We start from the raw sequence: 21,278 nt of genomic DNA, 5'->3' as shown, positions 1-21,278 counted from the left end.
CAAAAACAAATTTTTTTCAAAAATTTTTCTTAAATTTCATAAATTAATTGATGCCAAAAGATTGCAAAATTCCCTAAACCAATTCTTCGGACTTCTCCATCTTTGTTATGTTGGCTTTGATTAAAACCTCGAAATTTTTTCTACACGAAACCATACTTGCCCTGGAGCAAGTAAAAATCTGCGCAAACCCCGATTTGCGTAATTTTTTTGTGTCGTTAATGGCCGAATAAAAAGAAAAATTTTAGATCAATTAAAAAACAAATATGGTAATATTTTGAAATAAGACACATTCTTTTATTCAGACTGTAAACATGAGCTTTCGAAAATCTTGCATTAATTTTTTTTTGCAAAAACACAAAAATATAGGTATAATTATAAACTATATTATTATTCAAAGAAAACTTAAAAAAACAAACATTAAACACTTCTATTAAGTCAATACTTTTTTGCAAAATACATCCATACTATACAAGAAATCAATGCAATATACAATATGAAACCACTTTTGTCATTTTTATATAATTAAATATATGCTCAATTAATATTTTCAGTATGTATATTAATCGCAGAAATATTTCATTACCAGTTGATGTCCGCATGTATTTTGCTTAAAAGATTATGCTTACTTATTAAAAGTACATACATTTGAGTTAATTAATACATACAAATTGTTTGACAGAGAAAATAAGAATTAATGACGACTAAAAATAACTTAAAACTAGCCTTTTTTTGTTTTTAATTTTCATTCTATTACCACGTCATCGGTATGTCCATTACAATCAACAACTTTCGCTGGGCCTTTATCCTGTTCCTGGTTGGGCTTATCATTATCAGTATTTTTGGCCAAATAGGCCTGCACTAATTCCGAAGTAAACTGATCTACCAAGACTAAAGCTTCTTTTTCTGGCAACTCTATAAGTGATGATGTTAAAAATTGTCCAAATGCATAAAACTTGTCACTTCCCGGCAAGCGTTCAACTGGTGTAGGAAGCTTTCTTTGGTAAAGCGGTGGCGCATGTCTAGATTGATATACTTGCCGGGGTATGCGTGGAAGCCGGGGAAGTGTTGGAAGGGGTGCATTGCGTGGAGGTACTGACGAACTATTTGTAATTTTATAATTTTTCAATTGCACGAAACTGCCATAAGTTCGAGAAGGTTGTGCTGGATCTTTTCGAGCGCTTCTGTAAGATTAGATTAATAAACAAATAATTAAATATGTTTCCCTAATATTTTCTATGAACTTTTATCCTAATTCTAATGATAACATAAATATACATAGTAAGTTAGTCAAAGCGGCTTTTCTATTACTACTATGAGAATGAAATAAGCTATTGAACCAATTAAAAGGCTTGGATTAGTGTTATAAACTTGCGTGCCGAGGATTGGAAAACTAGTTCTCGAATACTAAAGTAATACCATACTCTCAACCCTAGTTATTCGAAACCCATAGGTCCAAACAAATAGTGGTCCCACTATCGCTTTATAACCAACGATATAGCAGAAACTAACATAGCAGCAAAAATGGATCCGGAAGGACAAGAACGAAGGAAAAATGAGATTCTCAAAGGAATTCAATGATCCTTACATTCTAAAGGTTCTTTATTGAATTATGGGAATTTACAAGTGATTTCTTCAAATAGTATGGGCACTTCCATTGTAAAGCACGTTACATTCACAAAAATTTCCAATACATAAATAGATTATTTTTTGTCAAAATGTAATATAAATTGATACGAAAATACTGTCCATTAATTAAGCATAACTATTACTTTCATAATTAAGTACCTAATACATTTTTCTTTATTTCAAGCATTTGCTTGGGAAAAATAAAAGTCTGTTGGTAACTCACGTTACAAAAATCGGACACGAGTTTTAAGAGCCCGACAGTATGAAGTATTTCTGTGATATTTAGAATCTTAATTTGTTTTCAATAAAGAAAACCAAACATTTTTTCAATATTTCGATGAAATATTTTAAATTATTTAGGTAACTCACATTACATTAATTTGGTAACTCATGTTACCTGCGATTTATTGTTGCAAGAATAAAAAATAAATGCATTTTCGTTAAAGTAATTTTAAAATCAGAAATTATTTCACAAAGCTTTCTTAAATGGTTATTTATTTTAGCAATGAGAAGGGGATATTATCATCGTAACTATTAGATTTATCCATGCGCGTAGGAAGGGGGGGTCCTGGGTGGGCCAGGCCCACCCTAGAAAATCAATGGCCCACCTTAGAAAAACCGACAGTTCTACGGAACTTTTAGTCTGGTATTAGCTCCCACTAACATTTTTTTTAATATCGCTTGCTGAGAATTATAGGGCTGTATGTATGTTTAATAATTTAATTAATTTTTTAATTAAATTTAATTTTTTACAAAATTAAGATTTTTGGACGTCAAATATCTTTTAAACGGTTAGATAAACGAAAGTGGTGTCCAAGGCCTTATTTGTAGAGCGTTCAATTTCCTACAAGAATATGTAAAGAAACCAGCTAAAAAGCCGATTTATAAAAACATGATTTTTTTTACTAGAAGGATAATATAAAAAATGGAAAATTGCGAAGCGAAGGACCTTTCCATTAATACAAAGATTTCATATTTGGTGAGTATATTCTAGAGATGTCTGGCAATCTATCGGAGTATAAAATCTGAATTGCGTTAAATAGTTGACAGCATGTAAAATTTTTGACACTATTGAGGTTACTAAAAAATTTTCAGCTGTTAAAAATTTTATTGGGCTCTGGCACCTGGTTAAATTTGAGTTAAATTTTTTTTGCAGATGCTTTTGTTTTTTTTTTTTTTTTATTAAAAAGGAGTATCATGGCAGAAAAAAGGCAGACAAAATTCTAAACAATAATCCATACAGCTGAAATTTTTTTTCTTAACCTCAATAGTGTCAAAATTTTACACGGTGTTAACTATTTAACGCAATTCACACACGGCCTTAGACCGTGTGTGAATCGGGTTAAATACTAAGCCTAGAATATATTTTTGACACTTTTGAGGTGAAAGGATAATTTCAGTTGTCAAAAATTTATCCTGCTCTAGGAGCCGGTTAAATTTTTATTTTCAGAGAATAAATTTTTTGCAGAATTTTCTGTGTATTTTTTTCAATAACTAATCAAAAACTGAAAATAAAGAAAGAAAATTGAAAAAAGTAGTACAACATTATGAGTGATTATTATTAGGAAAAATTTATATTTTTCAATATATTTCATTTTATTGATGATGAAAAAATTTGTTAGCTACCCATTACTGGCAACACAAAAATAAAATTCACATGACAACGCGTGTTGGAAGTTTGTAAATTGTTAATATTTTTACTTTTTTTTTTAAATCATTAATTCTTTCGATTTGCAGAAAAATAAATTGCACGACTGGGGTCGCACGTACTTGCTCTTATGCTTAAAGTAACTATAATGTTAAAGCTTTTTATTCAAGAAATTTAAAATTTGATATTTTGAAGAAATTTCATAAGTAGTATAAAAAAATTAAATCTGTTTTTATAATTAATTAAACTCCGTTGTAAATTATCTTAAAAAAAAAAAAACAAATATGCCATTTTATTTCTTGTATAAAAAGGTATTTTTAGAAAAAAATTTTCGAAAATTGTAGGAGCCGTTTTTTAAAAAAATAATTTTTTATGTATAAAAATTTTTTAACATTTTTCAAAAAAAAAGTTGGTATGCCATTTTGAAGAAATAATTAATTTACACATAAAAACTAAATTTCAAAATTTTTCATTGATTCGTTTTCAAAAAATTGATTTTTCAAAAAAAAATTTTGAAATATTTTTTAAAAATCCAAAAATGAGATTTTTGAAAATTTTCTAAATTTTTAATATTATCTTTATTTACACACGTTTGTATAAAAATTTTCATTTAAATCGGGTTAATGTTGTACGAGATATTCAGAAACGAAAAAACCGTTCTATGACAGGTACCGTTAATAACGGTACAAAAAATATTTTTTTTATTTAAAAAGTTGGCTCTTATGTGTAGTACTACACACAAAAATTTTAATCAAAATCGTTAGAGCCGTTTTTGAAAAAAATTAACTTTTCTATTTCCATTATATGGCAGGTACCGTTAGTTTTGGTCATAAAAAAAAAATTTCAATTTCCCCTCTAGGGAATCACCAAAAACTGCTAACTACCAAGTTTGAAGAAAATCACTTCACTCGTTTAGGCTCCAGCTCCAGATAGAGACAGACAGACAGACAGAATTGCCGGACCCACTTTTTTGGCATTCTCCATCATCGTAATGTCATGGAAAATTGTTATCTCGAGTTCGATTTTTTTTACGAATCCTAAACTTGCCCTATAGTACCTATATCGCAAGTAAAAATATTTATCTACGTTAAAAATGTATTCAAATTCACACAGATAAATTAAGCCAAAGATAATTTTTTATTCACCAGACATTCAAATGTCAAAAATGTATCCTCTGCAAAATATTTAACATACGGCCCTAGAGTCACATAGTCACCCGCATACAACAACTTTTATTTACAATTTTTTATTTTTATATGTACCTACACTTCTGGCTTAAGTTTCAAGAGAACCTTAAACAAAAAAAATAAAGCAAATAAAATTGAAAACTTGGTAGGGTCAGTTTTTAAATCCAATCGCTGTCATAAATTGCGACTGAATTCAACTTTTGTGTCCCTCAAAATAAAAGTGATGTAACTCCATCCAATTGCATTTCCATATAACAAGCTTTTAAAAAATGGAATACCATATTACACTATAAAGTATAAAAAGAAAAACCAGTACCTAACTATCAAAAATATATTGCGTATTTGGAGTTGATTTCTTTTTATATTAAAAGATATTAACAAAATACGATACCATTGAGCAAAAAACACACATTTTTCAAAAAAAATTAGTTACACCAATATTATTTAAAACAACACATTTACCGATCGAATATATTATTAAAAATAAACTTTTGGCAAATTTTAAGTTATTAAAAACAACAGAGAGTGGCGAATTATTTGCCAATTAAAGGAGCAAGTAAATAAAATGCACGACTGTGTCACGTAGTTGCTGTAAACTAACACTTATGTTAGTTTACAGATTTTAAGGGCTTCCTTTATATAAATTTCAAAGAAATTTTGTTGATGTTGGGGAAGAGCGGACATTCAGGGCAAAGTTTTGTTAAATAATTTTTTTTGTTATTAGACTTTTTTGAGAAAAACTAAAAATGCAGTTTTAAGCCTGCAAAGTTTAATCAAAATCGTTAGAGCCGTCTTCCAGTTATTTGGTATAACTTGAAGAATTTGTATGGGGGTACACTTTCTAATTAAGGTAGAAAAAGAACAAAAAAAAAAAAAAATTTTAAGAATTCTATAAAAATCATCTGTACCAAATTTGAAGAAAATCAGTCCACTGGTTTATGGCTATGGAAATGTGTACAGATGGACGGAAATGTGTACACGGACAGAATTCCTAGTTGGTTTTGATTAACACCTCAAATTTTTTTTCGACACGAAACCAATACTTGCCTTATATAGACCTAGTAAAAAAAAATTGCGCACTCGTGGTTATGGCTTCAGGTCGATGATAACATATGGCCCACCCTAGATAAAATCTCTAGCTACGCCCATGGATTTATCTCGTTCTCTGTGGGATCTTTTTTCCGTCACATGCATGTGAAATTCTTCTGTAGTTGACAAGCTTATGCTTTAAAAACGCTTTAAGATTATTTATACTCCTTGAATTTAATTTCTAGCCTTAAGGGAATATAACAAAGAATCTATTCTTCCAACTTTCATAATGAGTTGCCGTTTGTAAATAGTAATTTGCTATTTGAAAAAGTAAAAAAGTCTGCATAATTTGTTCAAAATTCGTGTCCACTTTTTCATGGAATTATCCGTATGAAAAACTTTTTAGCAGGTTACGTTGTAACCATATAAAATGTTTTTATTGACCTGGAGCTCACTAAAAGGTTCTTTATGAGCTCTTGCTCGTCCCACCGTTGTGGGATTTGTTCAAATAATATTTTTAATTTTGAGCAAAATGTATATTTCTTTTAAGAACTGAGCTAAATTTGCTGTGCAGATACGTGGTTCAGGCAGAAACGGGACGATATGTAGGTTCTGTAGGGCAAGTTTAGGATTCGTAAAAAAAATCGAACTGAAGATAAAGCTGGCCCTAAACGACGAACATGCTCGCCGAACTTGGTCGTGCTCGCTTTATATTCGTCGTGTAGGGGCTTGTTCACGAACGGCTCGCTGTTGGCGAAAAATTTCGATTTTCTTGTGTTCGTTGGCTTCCATGTTCGGCATGTAGGGCCATGTTCGCGAGCAAATTTCATTTTTGCTGTGAACTTCGTTGAGTGCACATGACAAAATTTGAACAAATCATGAGCGTAACGACTTGCGCTTCTTTATCACACATGATGTTTATTCTTTGGAGAATCGGAAAGAAATGATGTTCGCAGAATATGTTCGCCGTGTAGGGGCAAACGTAATCGAACAAAATGCATCATGGAAATTTTTCGTTTGCAATTTTAAGCAAACAAAATGGTTATATGGGGTATCAGCAGAAACATAATGAACAGTGGCCTGATTATGAAATACGAAGTCGATCGTTTAAGATTCAATATTTCCTTTGGACTCGCGTCGAATATCTTAATTATAGAATTCGAAAGCGAATATTTCCAATTTTCCAGCCAAATGACGGCCGATTTCATTAGATTTGGTCTGTGGAAACACGAAAAAAAATATTTTTATTTTGTGTCTTTAATTTGTAAAAAATATAACTGTTTATTATTAATTTACGATGTTAATATACATATGTTTAGAAAAATAAAAAACTGAAAGTGTATTTAATAAAATAAGTATTTCATTAAAAATACCAGCAAAAATATCTTTCGTCGGTCGAAACAAAAAATCCGTCAAGAAAACGGTGTCGTAAATCCATGGGAAGGTAAAACGTAACGGTCGAAAGCGAAAACAATAATACAAAACTTCAAATTCGCCTCCCAAATCGATCGACATCGTATTCTATAATAAGGCCACAGGTGATTTTCGTCTCCAAATTTCGAATGCAAATCGTTTCATTGAAAATATTCGAATTTCTTTGTGGTCTAATCTATCAGTTTTTGTTTCAATGATTTACTCTAACCTCAAATGTCTACCTGCAATAGTTAATTTCACTGACAGGGCTTTCCACTGATAGAAATTTTTCAAAGATAGCTATAACTGACTTGCCAAAAACCACTCCAATAATTTGTTTCAATTATGAATTTTAATGATAGCTATAACTGCCCCCTTAATCTAATTGTATTTAAACTGTAAATACGAAAATGGGTCGTGAAAAATCTTTAAGCTGGAAAATAAAAGAAACTTGTGAATTAGGTTGAAACCACCGATGAATCGGGAAAAAAAAGTAAACAAAAGTTAAAATTTAGTAAGCAGTTATCTGGGCAATATCAAAAGTATAGAAACAACTAGTGTCCGACCGAAGCTTCGGCTTCGGCCATCTGTTTCGGCCGGATTCGGCCAAAAAAACAACATTCGGCCAAAAAAACAACATTCGGCCAAACCTTCGGCTTCGGCCATTTTAGGCCGAAGTTTTGGCCGAAGCCGAAGAATCTGTTTATTATATGGAGCATCGTACTAGGCGCCGGAAAATGATCAGAACAGCATGACTTCAAAGAAATTTTTACGTGTCGCAAGGACACTTCGAAGCATGATTCGTTTGAAATCGGAGAATTTTCCGTTCCGAAGGATACCTTGCTAGGGCCGAATAATAACAAATAAACTGAAGTAACCCGGCGAATCTCACAGACAGATCTCTAGTGCCAAGTAGATCATAACATAACGCAATGAGGAAGAAAATAAATCCTTGCAGGGAAATCTGGTATAATTGAAAAGGTACTTTAACGGAAAAAACGTATTGCAGCCCGTTTTTAAAGTTGGTATTTACAAACTAACCGCGTCTGCATAGTATAGCAGTTTACAGAAAACTATTTGTTAAAAAAAAAAAATGATTCGACAGTTAACTATTCCACAAAAAAAAAGGATTCTTAATATAAAAGTAAGAGTGCTAACATACCTGTATGCAAATTCTCCTTCCCGGTCAGCATCTCTAAACCAAAAAAAAAAGAAAAGATATTCATAAGTAAAATGAGCAATTATTTTACAAGTATTTTTTTCTTACGATCCATCTGTATCTGCTTCGCTTTTCATCACATACTCACTCTCGCTGTACTTTCGCCTGCAGCGCATTGTTCGAAATGAACGTCTTATTGGAATGTGTTCCGATAGAAAAGCCAATTGTTCATATAAGGGCCATTTGGATTCGGTAAAAGCTTTTGGATTATCAATTTTAAGATTTTCCAATCTCTTCTTTTCGACATGGTATTTATTTCGAATTTGAACCATTCGATCTTTGACAATGCTTACTTTAAATAGAGATGATTTAAATCAAACATTTGTTGTCTATTAGAAGGGTCAATTGACTTACCATCGTATCCCAAACAGTGTGACAATTCCTCCCACAATTCATCATGATATGCTTTATCCTTGAAATTGGGTGCATTTCGATCGTAGAGATCAGGACGTTTTTCAAATTCTTGAATTAGATGTATATCAAAATCATCTGTCAATTCCACACGACGTGGACGTCCTCGTTTTCTTTTTATGGTCGCCAGATTGAAAAGTTTTCAATGTCACTGAAAATTCGGGTAGAGGAAGTGAAATTTATGGAATTTGTCCTTGCTTCCAAATTGTTGGAAAGTGGGTAGCTTGTGAATGGAATTAATAGTCTGATGGTGAGATTGTTTCAAATATTTGCTTTTGTTTACTTTCTAAAAAGTTATATGTTTATGGAATCATGCAAAAAGTTTAATAGTTTATTTATTTATTTCTCACAAAACGACGCTTTGTCTTTTTCTTTAAAATTTTCTGTTTGCATTTGATGTCATTTTGACAGTTGAATCTAGGATTGCCATCTTAACTCAATTTAAATTGAATCCAATTGGAAACAATTTTTTCAATCACAATGTTCTTAAAGATTTAGCTATTTCTTTTAAATATTGAAGTACAATTTTCTTAAGAAAAAAAATAAAAATGAACTTATTTCAACCCAAATAGTCACTATGTTTTGTTAGTTAAAACTTTCGTGATTGAAAACCATGGTATAAAAAGAGAAGGTATGATCATTAGAAAGAACTCAGTATCGAGAACTGTCAAAACTTATGGCTACTTAAGGTTTTGACAGCCCAGCCCATTGAAATTGTTGTTGTAAACAAATTTATCTTGGAAATTGTTGTTGCTTTTGACTTTGCCAAATGCCAAACGTCAAAACCTTACTACCCCATTTTGTAAGATGGCGGCTCTAATGATCATACCTTGTCTTTTTATACCATGATTGAAAACATACCTAATAAATTTCTAAAAAAAATTATTGGTTCGAACTGAATAAAAGTTATACATACGGCAACACTTCCTACTGATAGCTGTCACATTTGAGCAATTTAAAAAAATTGTACTAGATCAAGGTAATGCGTTCCCAGTTTGAGCAAAAATTTAAGACATGTTTCGACTAATGAGGTTATTTTCATAAAAAAAAAACCTTGAATATGAGGCGTTCAGAATAAATTATTATTATTAATAATAAATAATTATTATTAATAAATAAATTATTAGAATAATAATGGGTCAAGTCAATTTGAAATTTGTGAATTATCCAGAACTTTAAGAAACTCTTTCTCAGGAACTAAAGAAAGTTTCGAAAAAATGTTTGAGCAATAAATATGTAGCTCTATATTAGCCCTGTTCCATTGGAGGTGGTAGTACTATCATCTACTCATGCTCTTCTTCCCGAATAGATACGATTTGTGTTGAATTCGTTGAAAGTGCGTTCCATTGAAAATCGATAGTAAACTACTACTAGTACTTTGCCACCTCCCAATGGAACAGGGCTATTATTTCTTGAATTTGGTTCTTCCATTCTTTTGATAAAAAAAAAAACAAACACCTAATTTTTTAAGACCTTAAACTTATAGAGAATTGGACTTGACCAAGTTCTTTCTAGCGCTATTTGTTTATAAAAAAAACTACAAAAATTGTTTTTTTTATACAAAAAAATAAGCTTTCATTATTTCTGAATTTTGTGGTCGAAAAAACTGAGTTTGAAAAATTTCACTTTTATAGCCTGGTTATAGCCTGGTACGCAGATCGAGGTAAATTTTAGTTCCCATACAAATTATCGAAAAATTTTAGCCGAGCTAGAATGAGTCCCATACAAATTATCGATAACTTGTATGGGAATTTTATCTCGGCTAAAATTTAGCTCAAACTGTGTACCAGGCTTATACATTGGAGGTAGGAACAAGCACGCAACTTAGCGAAACACCAACTTTCAAAATTTTTTTTTAAGTTTAGAAGTTTGCCGCTTATTTGTCGTTAATTTAATGTGGCAATATCAATTTATTTCTCTGTTTTCGATAACATCTTTGATGTTTTTTTTTTATTAAAACACCAGTTTACAAAGATTCGCTTGAAAAAAGTGGCTTAGAATTAACGTCTGGCTTAGGTATACGTAAATTTGCCGCTCGGGACCCGATTTCATACGAATCGAAGAGTTTTTACTTGTCGTACTTGATTCGGAGAATGTGTTGCCAGAATATATTTGTTCTTACTTTTTTATTTTTTAGTGATTTTATCGTAAAAATTTATTTTATTATTCTCATGGGCTTTTCTGGTAAATTGCCTTCTCAAACCAAAGTAGCAGAGTTTGGCAAATGGCAAAAGTAATTCTCATTTTGATTTCAGCGCTGGTTTTGTAGTCTTATAGCGATGCATTGATAGACGAAGTCCTTTACTGCCTCGAAGTTATGGCTGTCCATGATGACGTTTTGCCCATTACGTCGGTGTTGAGTGTCCTTTTTGACAACAGCATATACTTGGTTTTGCACTCATTGAACTATAAACCTATAAACTAACAAAAGCCCTACTGATATCAAGCTGCGTTCTTCCAATTATGTCAATATCGTCATGAAAACAGACTTTTTATTTTTAAATGGATAGTCAAAATTAAACATAGTCTTTATAGCAATAGCAATATTTAATGTATTTTCTATTAATTTCGCAACTGCGTTTATATAATTTTTATAAATATACATAAATATTTTTTTATTTGTTATAATTATAACAACTTACAATACATATACTTTAATTGGAGCCAAAACACACACACAATACTTTTTTTAGGTGTTGTTTTTTTTTTTAATAATACGAATATCGTCAACAATTTCATAATATTATATAGACATACCGTGAAATATTATATGCGTTAAGCGCTTAGCGTGAGTCTTAATTTAACTACCCAAAATACATACATACATTTTCTATAGTAATCAAATAATAATTATTATATTATAATTCTTATATTTATTTGTAACAAAGCTTTAAAAAAATAGACTAACTAAAGACATACCAATTGATGACAGAAGTTTTGCTATACCACTGATAAGACTCCGGAAGGCCAGAGCTCTAGACTGATAAGCCATAAGAATACTTAACAATTTGAATGGGAATAAACTGTTATAATTGCTACAAATAGGCATGTCTCTAGTTACAAACTTAAAAAATATATTATACAACTACGCCAGTTGGCGGTTTAGCACCTAAAATGTCGGAGAGTTTTTGCTGGAAACCAGCAAGCGTGTTCGAGTCTGCAATACCACGTGCTTTGCACGACAATTGAAGGGCGTTCAAGTATTGCATTTCACTAAATTGAGCTCCTTTTTCAATTATACTGGTTAATATGTCCTGTTGAAAAATAAAATTTTATAAAAACAGTTTTTATGGTTTAAGAGTTTACATACATCTGGTTCCATGCAGAGGAGATCATAAAAGTTCTTGGCCTGATCAAGAGCTACTTCTCTGGATGCAGTAATGTTGCTCAAAGTTTGCTGTAGAGCTAGTGAGTTCCTGCACATTTGTTGAATGATAATTTGATCGATACTTTCTAAATAATTGGAAGCTTGAATAAGAATTTTTGCGGCTAAATGTGCTAGTCCTTCAAAGATATACTGAAATAAAACAAAAAAAAAAATAAATGTTATTGAAGCAAATATGGTAACTGTTACGTTAATTATATTATATATGTATATATTAAGTAAATGGTGTTGATATTTTATTTATAATTTATACAATCAAGTTTTTTGTTAACGTCATGTTTGACTGTTTTCAGATCACAACTTCAATTGTTTATCTTTAAGAAGACATTACTTAACTTACAAGTAAGTATATTAACTTACAAGTAAGTATATTAAAACAAAAAAACTTACTCTTGTTTTCCTAGGGTGCAATGTTGAACTAAAAGCCTCATCCATTTCGGTTAGAATTTTTGTAAGTTTTTGAACTTGTCTATCTGGTTCGAGAACATCATCTTTTGATGTAGCATAGTCTGGTTTGACGGTTGGCTTTGATCTCAAATAATGAAAACATTGAACACGAACCTAGAATAAAATTTCATAAATCAAAATCTAGTTCACGATTTCTGTAAACCTTATTCAAATATTCGATTTCAAAGTCTAAAAAATCGACCATTGGTATAAAGTTGAATTTCTTACTTCTAAATGGAGAACTAAAAGACAAGTATTAGCCAATTCATCAAATTCTAGTGCTAAATTAGTCAAGACTTTAATAGTGCCTTCTTTTATTGTTACTGATGAACATTCAGTTGTTGGGTTAAGACCATTCATAATAGGACGTCTTAGTTCGTTTGCAAATTCAGATACTCGACACGAAAACCATTCCATACTCTCTTGCATTATTGCGAGCTCTTTAAGAACTCCAATGTCGGAAAGAATTTCTTGTTGAGTTATACCACCTTCTCCTAGATTGCTTGTTAGCATTTCAGCCTCACGCACATTACGTTGTTGAACTTGAATAGGACTTTCCTCTTCAGATGGCTCAAATTGTCCTCGATGTAGTTTTTTAGCGTGCTTAGCACGATTACTTGAAGTCTTTAAATCAGTCCAATTAGGAAGTGTTCTATAAAAAAAATTTGAAAATTTATAGCTCAATAAAACACTTAAAAATCAAGATATTACTTTAAAAATCGACTTATGTCCTCATCTTTCAACCAGGCAACACTGTAGATTCGCTTTTCTTCTGAATCGGGTTGAACAATACTACGATAGGCAGCTTGACATGTTTCTCGATATGTCTTCAACAATGAACACACCATTTTCAAAAGATCCTCGGAGAAGCATGGCAAATCTTGAATAAGGTTTTTGGTTTCTGTTAATCTCCGTTCTACCATCACTGTAGATTGAAGCAAGGGACGAGGGATATTAAGTGATTTAACTTCTTCGGGCATCACAATTGCACGCCAAGCATCTTGATTTTTGGACAGCGATTCTATGGTTAAGTGTAAATTTTTAAAGTGACCCTTAGCAAGGAATGTTTCTTTAATGTAATTAGCAATGAAATCATGTAGGCTACAAGGTTCCCTATAAAAATAAAACAAATTTATGGTTAACAAATCAGATCGAATCTTTACATTACTCACCCAAGTTTACATTTCATATAAACTTCAATTTGTTGAATGTATCCCATAAGTGGGAGGTAAACTTTAGTGATGACAGTTTGATCTGGTTCACAGATGAGAACCTTTTCTCTTTTTTCTGCTCCATTAAAGGCTCCTAGATTCTCATCGTTCGATGTATTGGATGGATTTCTTCTGTGTCCTTTAAACGAACCAGATTGTTGGTTTTGTGCAATGTGAGATGATTTGTCAAATTTAAAGAGAATTCTTTTGTTGCTGTTAAAAAATAAAGGAAACAAAAATTAATAAGTATTAAATGTAAACAAATTTGGTAATTTTGTTTTATTGGGAGAAGACAAAGGTAGCGTTTTTTTTCTAAATTAAGGCCGTGTGTCAATTGCGTTAAAATTAGGGTTAAAATTTCACCTTGGCTAAAATTTTAGCCTGCTCTACAGCAGGATAGTTTTTAACCTTTTTTATTCACCATGCAAGTGTCAAAATTTAATCAAGGTGCACATTTTAACCCAATTTGAAGGCAACTGAAACACACGATCTAAGGTATTAAGGTACAAACTACATTTCCGTACTGACCCTCGATTACAAGTTTGCCTGGTCCACACATAGTTACGTAAATAATAAAACATAAAATATTAGTTTATCTTTGTAAACAATGATAATATTTTTATTAATTATTCAAAAAACCAAAAAGAGGAAAAAAATTCAAATTTGATCACAAATTCCACATGGTGGCATAATGGTCATATTACTGATAATTATAAGTTTCAAAGCTAGTATGATTTCAACCGTAGTAGTTAAAAGATAGAATTTTTAGATACCATCAGAAACTGGTAAGTTTTTTCCTTTAAATAGGTACATTGTTATTAATTAAATTTAATTAACTTTTCGGTACAATGCAATACAATTTTTGACTATGTGTTTTTTCTGTACCTTTGAGGTTTTTTTTTTATCAACTAATTGGCCTTAAAACCAATCTCAATTTCTAATAAATTGGACTCATTATACAGATCAACCGCTAATATTATGTAGAGATCCTTTCGTGCAATCGTTAATGTGCAACGCGTTGAAGTGCAAATAAATTATCACCTTAAAGCAGAACTAGTCTCAGTCACAATTTCGAAAATTGTTAGGTTTATTCCTAAGCAATTTTATGTCTTGCAATTAAAACTGTGAACGATCAACTGCCGTGCAGAATTCAATTGGCTTTCTTCCATAAATAGATAAAACGAAAATTTGTATTTTTGGACTTAGGCTATTTGTGCATTTAATTATTTAAAAAAAAAATCATATAAAAGGCAGAGCACCAGAGGCCCTGATTAAACATTCGAGGCCAGTCTTCATGGCTCCATGAAGAACATGAAGACATTATACCCTAATATCAAAAAGTTGCATGGCATATGGATCCGTCTCTTTCCGCTCTTGCTCGAGTTTTTTTTTTTAATGAAAAATTACCATTTGTCCTTGTACCATTGACCCTTGTAGAAGTTTATGTATTTTTCAAAATCGTATTCCGTTCGATAACGACCATGCCTTTCGTTTCATTCAAGTAACGAAATGCCAAGTCTATTAGCCCTATCATCGACGCAAATAACATAATTTTCAGATTTATTAACAGCTTCAAGGAGTTTACCATGATATATGAAAATTTTGTTTTTCACAACTCAAATACTTTTCCCAGCGAATTAAAAAAAATGATACAGACAAAAATTCCTCACCGCTTTCGAAATTCCCTATTATCCCTGAAGCCTGAACCCTGACTTTTCCTGATTTTCCAGTTTATCGGACATGATGAATCTATACCACACTGCTAACAGGCTCAGGTGGAACGTGAGGATGAGTCACACTTTTCCATGCATTCAGCTAGTGTTCATCGATTTGTAAGACTATTTAACTATTCCTTTCCTTTAACTATTCATTTCGAAATAATGAAAATTTATCTTTGGTTCATATTCAGTCGAAATTTTAAGCAAAAAAAAATATAATTTTGACTTTATTCTACGATTTTAACACCTGACGGTCATGACTTCTTGTATACCTTTTTTCTAATCAAATTAATTCATAAATATAAAAAAAAACATAATATTAACTTACCTTTGAGTTTTTCTCCTTACAAAATATGAATTCACATTAACTGCTGGTTCATTAAAGTTTGCCTGCGATGCTTCATCTGCAGATTCATTTTGAATATCCAAATAATCGGTCAAAAGCAATTGCAACTAAAATAAGTATCAATTATTAAAAAAATACTTCTTAAAAATATTTATTTAATATCTAAATATACTTACAACAGATTGTGCCTGAGCCCAAAAATCACTTAAATCATATGGGCTAGCCGATACCGAGTATTTCTGTATGACACTTAGATAGTTCTTTAAAAGTAATGCATGAGTTTTGGCAATGGCCTTGAACTGCTTGAATAAAACTTCCAACAAAGCTAATAAAGGATGTCGATCGGTGGGCACCAGATTCAAGGCAATCATTTGATTTGTTGTATTACGCACAACATCCAGCAAATGTGATTGAATTTGAACACGTATTTTCTCAATGGAATCCGGAACACGATTTAACATCCCAAAACACTCAACTGTTATGGAAATGAAATATGTCACACTGAGGTCAGCATCTATCAAATGAGTGTCATCTATAGTTTCTGATTTTTCAAAGTCAAAGCCCTGCGCCATATCGATCAAAGCCTTTCGAACGCGAGCATTCGCTTCCATTCGATCAGTGGAGCGTCTAGCGAAATTTCTTGTAAAATTGGATGCACTATTGCGAGCGGAATTTTGCCTTTGGAAATTTGTAAGCACTTCACCGGACGAATGTTTGTATAATTGTTGGACAATTTCCTCGTGCAGTTTTAGATAGAGCTGATTCTTGCGTGTAACCAAGTCATTTCGAAAGTCGGAGAGGCCTTCGACGTCCTTCAAAGGTCCGTCACAAGTAGCAGAAGCATCGCAAAGGGCTTTAGCGGCATGTAGATATTGTCTCTTGGAGGAATATGCTGTAGCTTTGTGAGGCACTTTACGAAGTTCAGTTCTAATTGAAATAAAAAATTAAATTAAAATGTTTTAAAGATATCATTTCATGCGTGGGAACCGGGCCGTTCCGGAATAATGTATTTATTTTTTAGCTTAAATTTCGCTATTTGTTAGTTTTGAAAAACATGATAAGGATAACTCATTCATTCAAATGTTTATCAAAACATTAAAAAAAAAAAAACTTTTGAAATCCTCAAACTAAATATTTTTTCAGGGGTAATATCACTTGCGAGGAAGAGTATCAATCAGTAAGGACTTCTCGTCATAGACGTTCGGACATCGGACTCGACAACAAATTGTAGGTTGTTAAAATGTTGTAAATTTGCAAGAACGTTAAAACACGTAACTGAAAAATTGTTAAAAATTTGTAAATTGTATTTGTTAAAAAGTTCAACGAACTAATAAACTTTATTATTATTATTATTATAGGTTTTTAATTCTACAAAAACATTTTTAAAAGGTTGTAAATTCAATCTTCATTTGCAAAGCAACATAAACCTGCTGAATGTCTTTGCACAAATCAGATGTATTAAGCACAGATCATTCATCACATAATGATAATAACAGATCATTGAACTGTGATTGATAAGAGCCTCAATTGAAAGTGTAAGTTTAAATAAATTGAATTAAATTATGCTTTTCGTTATAAATTCGGAAAGAATTCTTGGACTTAAGTAATTATGAATTATTGGGCAATTTTCATAAACAGTATTTATGAGAACTCTGGTGCATTTTTGTTAATTTACTGATATCAGTACCATGAGTTTTGTTCGGATAGTCAATTGCTGATTCATTCAATGTTATATGTTGGCATTTCTTTTTTTTACTAGGATCTAAGAATAAAGACTAATTCTTTTGCTCTATTTAGTCGTGTTATCTTGAATTGCTTTGAAATCTACATATATCTTACGCATATTATATCTTTGGCGCCGGGTACAAAGAATTAAGTTACAAAATTTAACTTTAACATACATTTGGAGATAGTCTTTCCCATAGAAATAAATGCATCAATGCTTATCGATTTTCATACAATACTTAAACTTCGAGGATTTTTTGTGCAGAACAATCACTTCTGACCCGGCGCCAAAGATATATGACTAATATGTGCAAAATTTACGCCACTTCTGATTCGTATATTAGTTTATTTATGCGCAATATCAACAAATATATTTTGTCTTTGCAAGATGCAAAATTAAGAAAACAAAAAAATAAAAATAAGATAAATAAGCATGCAGAAGCACTTGTTAGATTTGTAAAAAAAAGAAGTCTAGTTTAAGATCTCTTTTAATAAGTCATCTTTAGGTTCCAGACGACTATAAAGTACCATTCAAAAGGTTTTTTGTGTGATTTTGCTATAAGTGCACTCAAATATATTACAAAACTTTTATTAACATTCCTAAGCACTCTTGTAATCGGTTGATTTCTGCCATAAACTGTGAAGAGCAACCTTACGACGTTTTTCTAGAGATTGTAAGTTAGTGATCCACAACCGTTCTTTATACAGAGGCCAAACCTGGCTAGAATGTTCAAGTAAAGGATTTACAAACGTGTTATAAAATGATTTCGTAACGTAAGACCAGCTCTTTCCGAAATTTAAAGCAAAACTAGCCCTGGATACTTTATTAACATAGTGGTGATGTAAATTTAACTATCACAATTAACACCCAAATACTTAATAATAGTTGCTCTTGAAACAATTCATTCAGTGATATACTTGTACCGCGGTGGCGGACACAAACGTTTACAGGAATATGTATGCTTGGCATTTTTCAACTTGATGTTTAAAATATTTTTCTGATACCAAACCGATTTGCAAAAGTAGGTCGTCGTTTGACAAAGAAATTATTCTAAAGATTTTCATGTCATCAGCCTGCGTAAAAACTTAAGAGTGCTGAACCACTGATTCTACATCAATGGTTGTCAGAATAAAAATATTAGGGCTTAAATGACGCCCGACTTGGCAATGAAAGGGTCTGATATTAAAGATAGATCGTATAGGTACGACTTCATCCATTGAATGAAATCAGGAGGAAATTCAAAAGCATTAAGTTTAAACGATTCTATTGAGTTCAAAGTATACGATATATTATTATATTAGTGGTCGTTGTTTTGCCTTTCAGGAAGCCGTGTTGTCTGGCTGAAAACAATAGTCCTTAGTAATAGACCCGAATTTAGTAAAAACTAGATTTGAACAAAAAATAAAACATACATCTCACTTACAAATTAAAAAAGTGCTATGATTTTAAAACCGACTTAGTTATAGGTGAACTCCTTCTAAGCCAATTCTAGACGTCAGATGTATGATTTATTACTATTATTTTTTTTTTTTGTTCAAATCGAGTTTTGCTAAATTCGAGTCTGTTACTAGGGGCCAATGATTTACAATGAAAGTAAACAGGGTCGACGATAATACTTTCGAAAAATTTTGGGATGCACGATAATTGGCAATTATTCTGTAGTTGGCAATATCTCCTTTACATTCCTTTTTGTGAATAAGGATGATGAATGCATACTTCTACATTGATGTTAAAAACCTTGAATTAAGGATTTTTGAAACAGAGTGGCAATAGGTAAGGCTAAATTAAATTGGCTAAACAATTTTGTAATACAATCGCGGGCAAACCATCTAGATTCAATAATAAATAATTTTTAAGTTTATAAATCTTTTGTATCAAGTCTTCAACATTAATGTTAATTGATACAAAAGATGTTTGGTTACAATTATTCATGCAGGCGAAGTAGTTCTTATAAGATACAAAGTTGCTATCGGAAAAGGCAAGACTAAAAAAAATTGGCAAGTAAATTTTCCACTAGACTTTCTTTAGATTTAATAAATTGTCAAAAAGATTTTGGATTTGAAAGTTTTGAAAGACCCGGAACTTCATTGTTTACATGCCTATATAGAAAAAAATCCGTATCAAATCTAGATCTTAAACATTTCCTCCATCGAAGGTTTGAGTTGCGAAAAGTAAGAGGCTACCTTGAATACCATGGAGCTGATGATGACATATTTTCTGTTGTGTATAGTATTATGTTTATTTACTGAATCGTTTCAAAATCAAGCAATATGAATCAATAAATTCTTGAAAGTATTATAAGATCTTTAGGTTTCGAGCTTTAATATTTATCAACTAAATGGCGATACATCTTTAAAAAAAAGAACAAAGATCGTGTTTAGGTAGGTATCTATAGAAATTGCTAAGAAGCAATTAGGGAACAAGAAAATGTTATTTCTCTTAAAACTACTTCTAAAGAACTTATTCCTAGAAATACACGGTAGTGTTAATAAAGACATAGTAATTGTCTTATAGGTATGTAAATACTTACATTTGGTCCAACATTTCCAAAACAAATTTATGCTGAACTGCATCCGTCCATAGTTTCTTGAGTTCATCGCGACGACACTGCAAAAGTTGTTTGCACGCAATAAGGTTTTCCTTAACCGAGTGTATTTTCTCGCGGCTTGTAGTTATTTCATTTGAAACCTGACTAAAAAGAGGCAGTACCCGGGTTAAGTTTTTGTCATGTTTCGAGACAAGTTCGTTCAGACGTTGGTCTGACTTTTTGAACTCCTTTTCGATGCGTTGTTTTTCTTTTTGTCTTTCTTCGTTGGTCTCGCTGAAACCAAGCGACTTGATGACGTTAACAAGGAAACCGCAACCAGCCTAAATGGAAAAAAATTGATAAATGGGTTTTTAAGATATTTATTTATTATTTTTTATTTAATAAGGTAAGAACGCCTCTTTTCCAAAAGAAAGATGTTAATGAGGAAGATATTTTCACTTGTCAAATTCTATGATGGTTTTTGGGATTCATTTGCAGGGAATAGATTTTTTTCGATGAAATATTTAAACATGCATACAAATTATTTATATTTTTTAAAGAACAATAGTTTAAGGAAGCAATGAATGCGATTTTTTTGTAAGAAATTGATGAATTACCTCATCTTTTCCATATTTAACACCGCGCGGAGGTTTCGTTGGAGGTGGTGGCGTAGCCATCTTTGTGCAAACTGAAATGAATTGACATTTCATTTGATGGCAAATGAAATGTCAAAAAATCTTATTTCAGTGCTGCCAAGTTTATTTTATATAAGAATGGGTGAGGTTACAATAATTGTATTGTATAAAGTAAAAAAAAAAATCAAAAATCAAAACAGCAAATTTAAAAAAAAGAATACCTAATTCGTTTCGTTTTTTATATACAGGCTGATTCAGGAGGAATGGTTGGGTCGAGACAAGAAAATAATCGAATGCGAGGGGGGGCCTTTACAGCTAGAATCCTTCGGCGGGGGAGCCCCCAAACTTACATTTCAGCTTCGTTAAAGGTGTTACAGAAGTTACATTTCAGCTTATTTTTAACTTTAGTAAGGTCGTTGGGCATGGAAAAAAAAACGTTATACAAGTTTAACCCTTTATAAGAATGTACTTGTAAGGTCTATAAGAAGCTTGAACGAAGCTTTACCGAAGCTCAGATAAGAACTTTTTTTTGGTTTTTACATTTTTTGAGAATATTTCAAAAACCTGACGTGATACGGCAAAATAGATTCGGTTTCGGTTTTAGCACCCCCAGATAAGAACTTTTGTTTTTTTGATTTTAACATATTCGCACATCCAGATCAGAGAAAACGGCAAAACGGACTCGGGTTCAGCGACCCAAAAACTATATGAAAATCATAGTCGCAACACCAGGTCAGAACTTTTTTTTTG

At 31.7% G+C, this 21,278-nt stretch overlaps 2 protein-coding genes across 2 annotated transcripts; both read right to left on the bottom strand.

The window, feature by feature from the left end:
* Positions 1 to 355: 355 nt before the first annotated feature.
* LOC129916920 (uncharacterized) lies at positions 356 to 8,947 on the bottom strand. The gene is made up of 4 exons (XM_055997132.1): positions 8,477 to 8,947; positions 8,171 to 8,414; positions 8,066 to 8,098; positions 356 to 1,181 (listed from the first exon to the last, which is right to left on the bottom strand). The coding sequence occupies exons 2-4, from the start codon at positions 8,392 to 8,394 to the stop codon at positions 743 to 745; spliced, it is 696 nt and encodes a 231-aa protein (XP_055853107.1). The 5' UTR covers positions 8,395 to 8,414; positions 8,477 to 8,947; the 3' UTR covers positions 356 to 742.
* A 2,282-nt stretch (positions 8,948 to 11,229) lies between these two features.
* LOC129914623 (exocyst complex component 4) lies at positions 11,230 to 20,624 on the bottom strand. Its single transcript, XM_055993958.1, has 10 exons — positions 20,511 to 20,624; positions 19,897 to 20,234; positions 15,817 to 16,567; positions 15,623 to 15,747; positions 13,538 to 13,789; positions 13,077 to 13,478; positions 12,594 to 13,017; positions 12,309 to 12,479; positions 11,844 to 12,050; positions 11,230 to 11,787 (listed from the first exon to the last, which is right to left on the bottom strand). The coding sequence occupies exons 1-10, from the start codon at positions 20,601 to 20,603 to the stop codon at positions 11,611 to 11,613; spliced, it is 2,940 nt and encodes a 979-aa protein (XP_055849933.1). The 5' UTR covers positions 20,604 to 20,624; the 3' UTR covers positions 11,230 to 11,610.
* Positions 20,625 to 21,278: the final 654 nt, after the last annotated feature.

Source organism: Episyrphus balteatus, chromosome 3 (genome assembly GCF_945859705.1).
Source record: "Episyrphus balteatus chromosome 3, idEpiBalt1.1, whole genome shotgun sequence".
Taxonomy (NCBI): domain Eukaryota; kingdom Metazoa; phylum Arthropoda; class Insecta; order Diptera; family Syrphidae; genus Episyrphus; species Episyrphus balteatus.
The sequence above is the reverse complement of the archived record's forward strand: the minus strand, read 5'-3'. Positions and strand labels throughout refer to the sequence as shown.

What these genes read in the sequence shown, in the direction of transcription:
- LOC129914623 (XM_055993958.1), bottom strand. Translation starts at nt 20,603, where the DNA reads ATGAAATGTCAATTCATTTCAGTTTGCACAAAGATGGCTACGCCACCA. An exon ending in TTAAATATGGAAAAGATGAG is followed by an intron (nt 20,235 to 20,510) that starts GTAATTCATCAA and finishes TTTTCCATTTAG; the next exon opens with GCTGGTTGCGGTTTCCTTGT. An exon ending in GGGCTCAGGCACAATCTGTT is followed by an intron (nt 15,748 to 15,816) that starts GTAAGTATATTT and finishes TACTTATTTTAG; the next exon opens with TTGCAATTGCTTTTGACCGA.
- LOC129916920 (XM_055997132.1), bottom strand. Translation starts at nt 8,394, where the DNA reads ATGGTTCAAATTCGAAATAAATACCATGTCGAAAAGAAGAGATTGGAA. An exon ending in GAAGCAGATACAGATGGATC is followed by an intron (nt 8,099 to 8,170) that starts GTAAGAAAAAAA and finishes TTTTTGGTTTAG; the next exon opens with AGATGCTGACCGGGAAGGAG. An exon ending in GAAGGAGAATTTGCATACAG is followed by an intron (nt 1,182 to 8,065) that starts GTATGTTAGCAC and finishes CTAATCTTACAG; the next exon opens with AAGCGCTCGAAAAGATCCAG.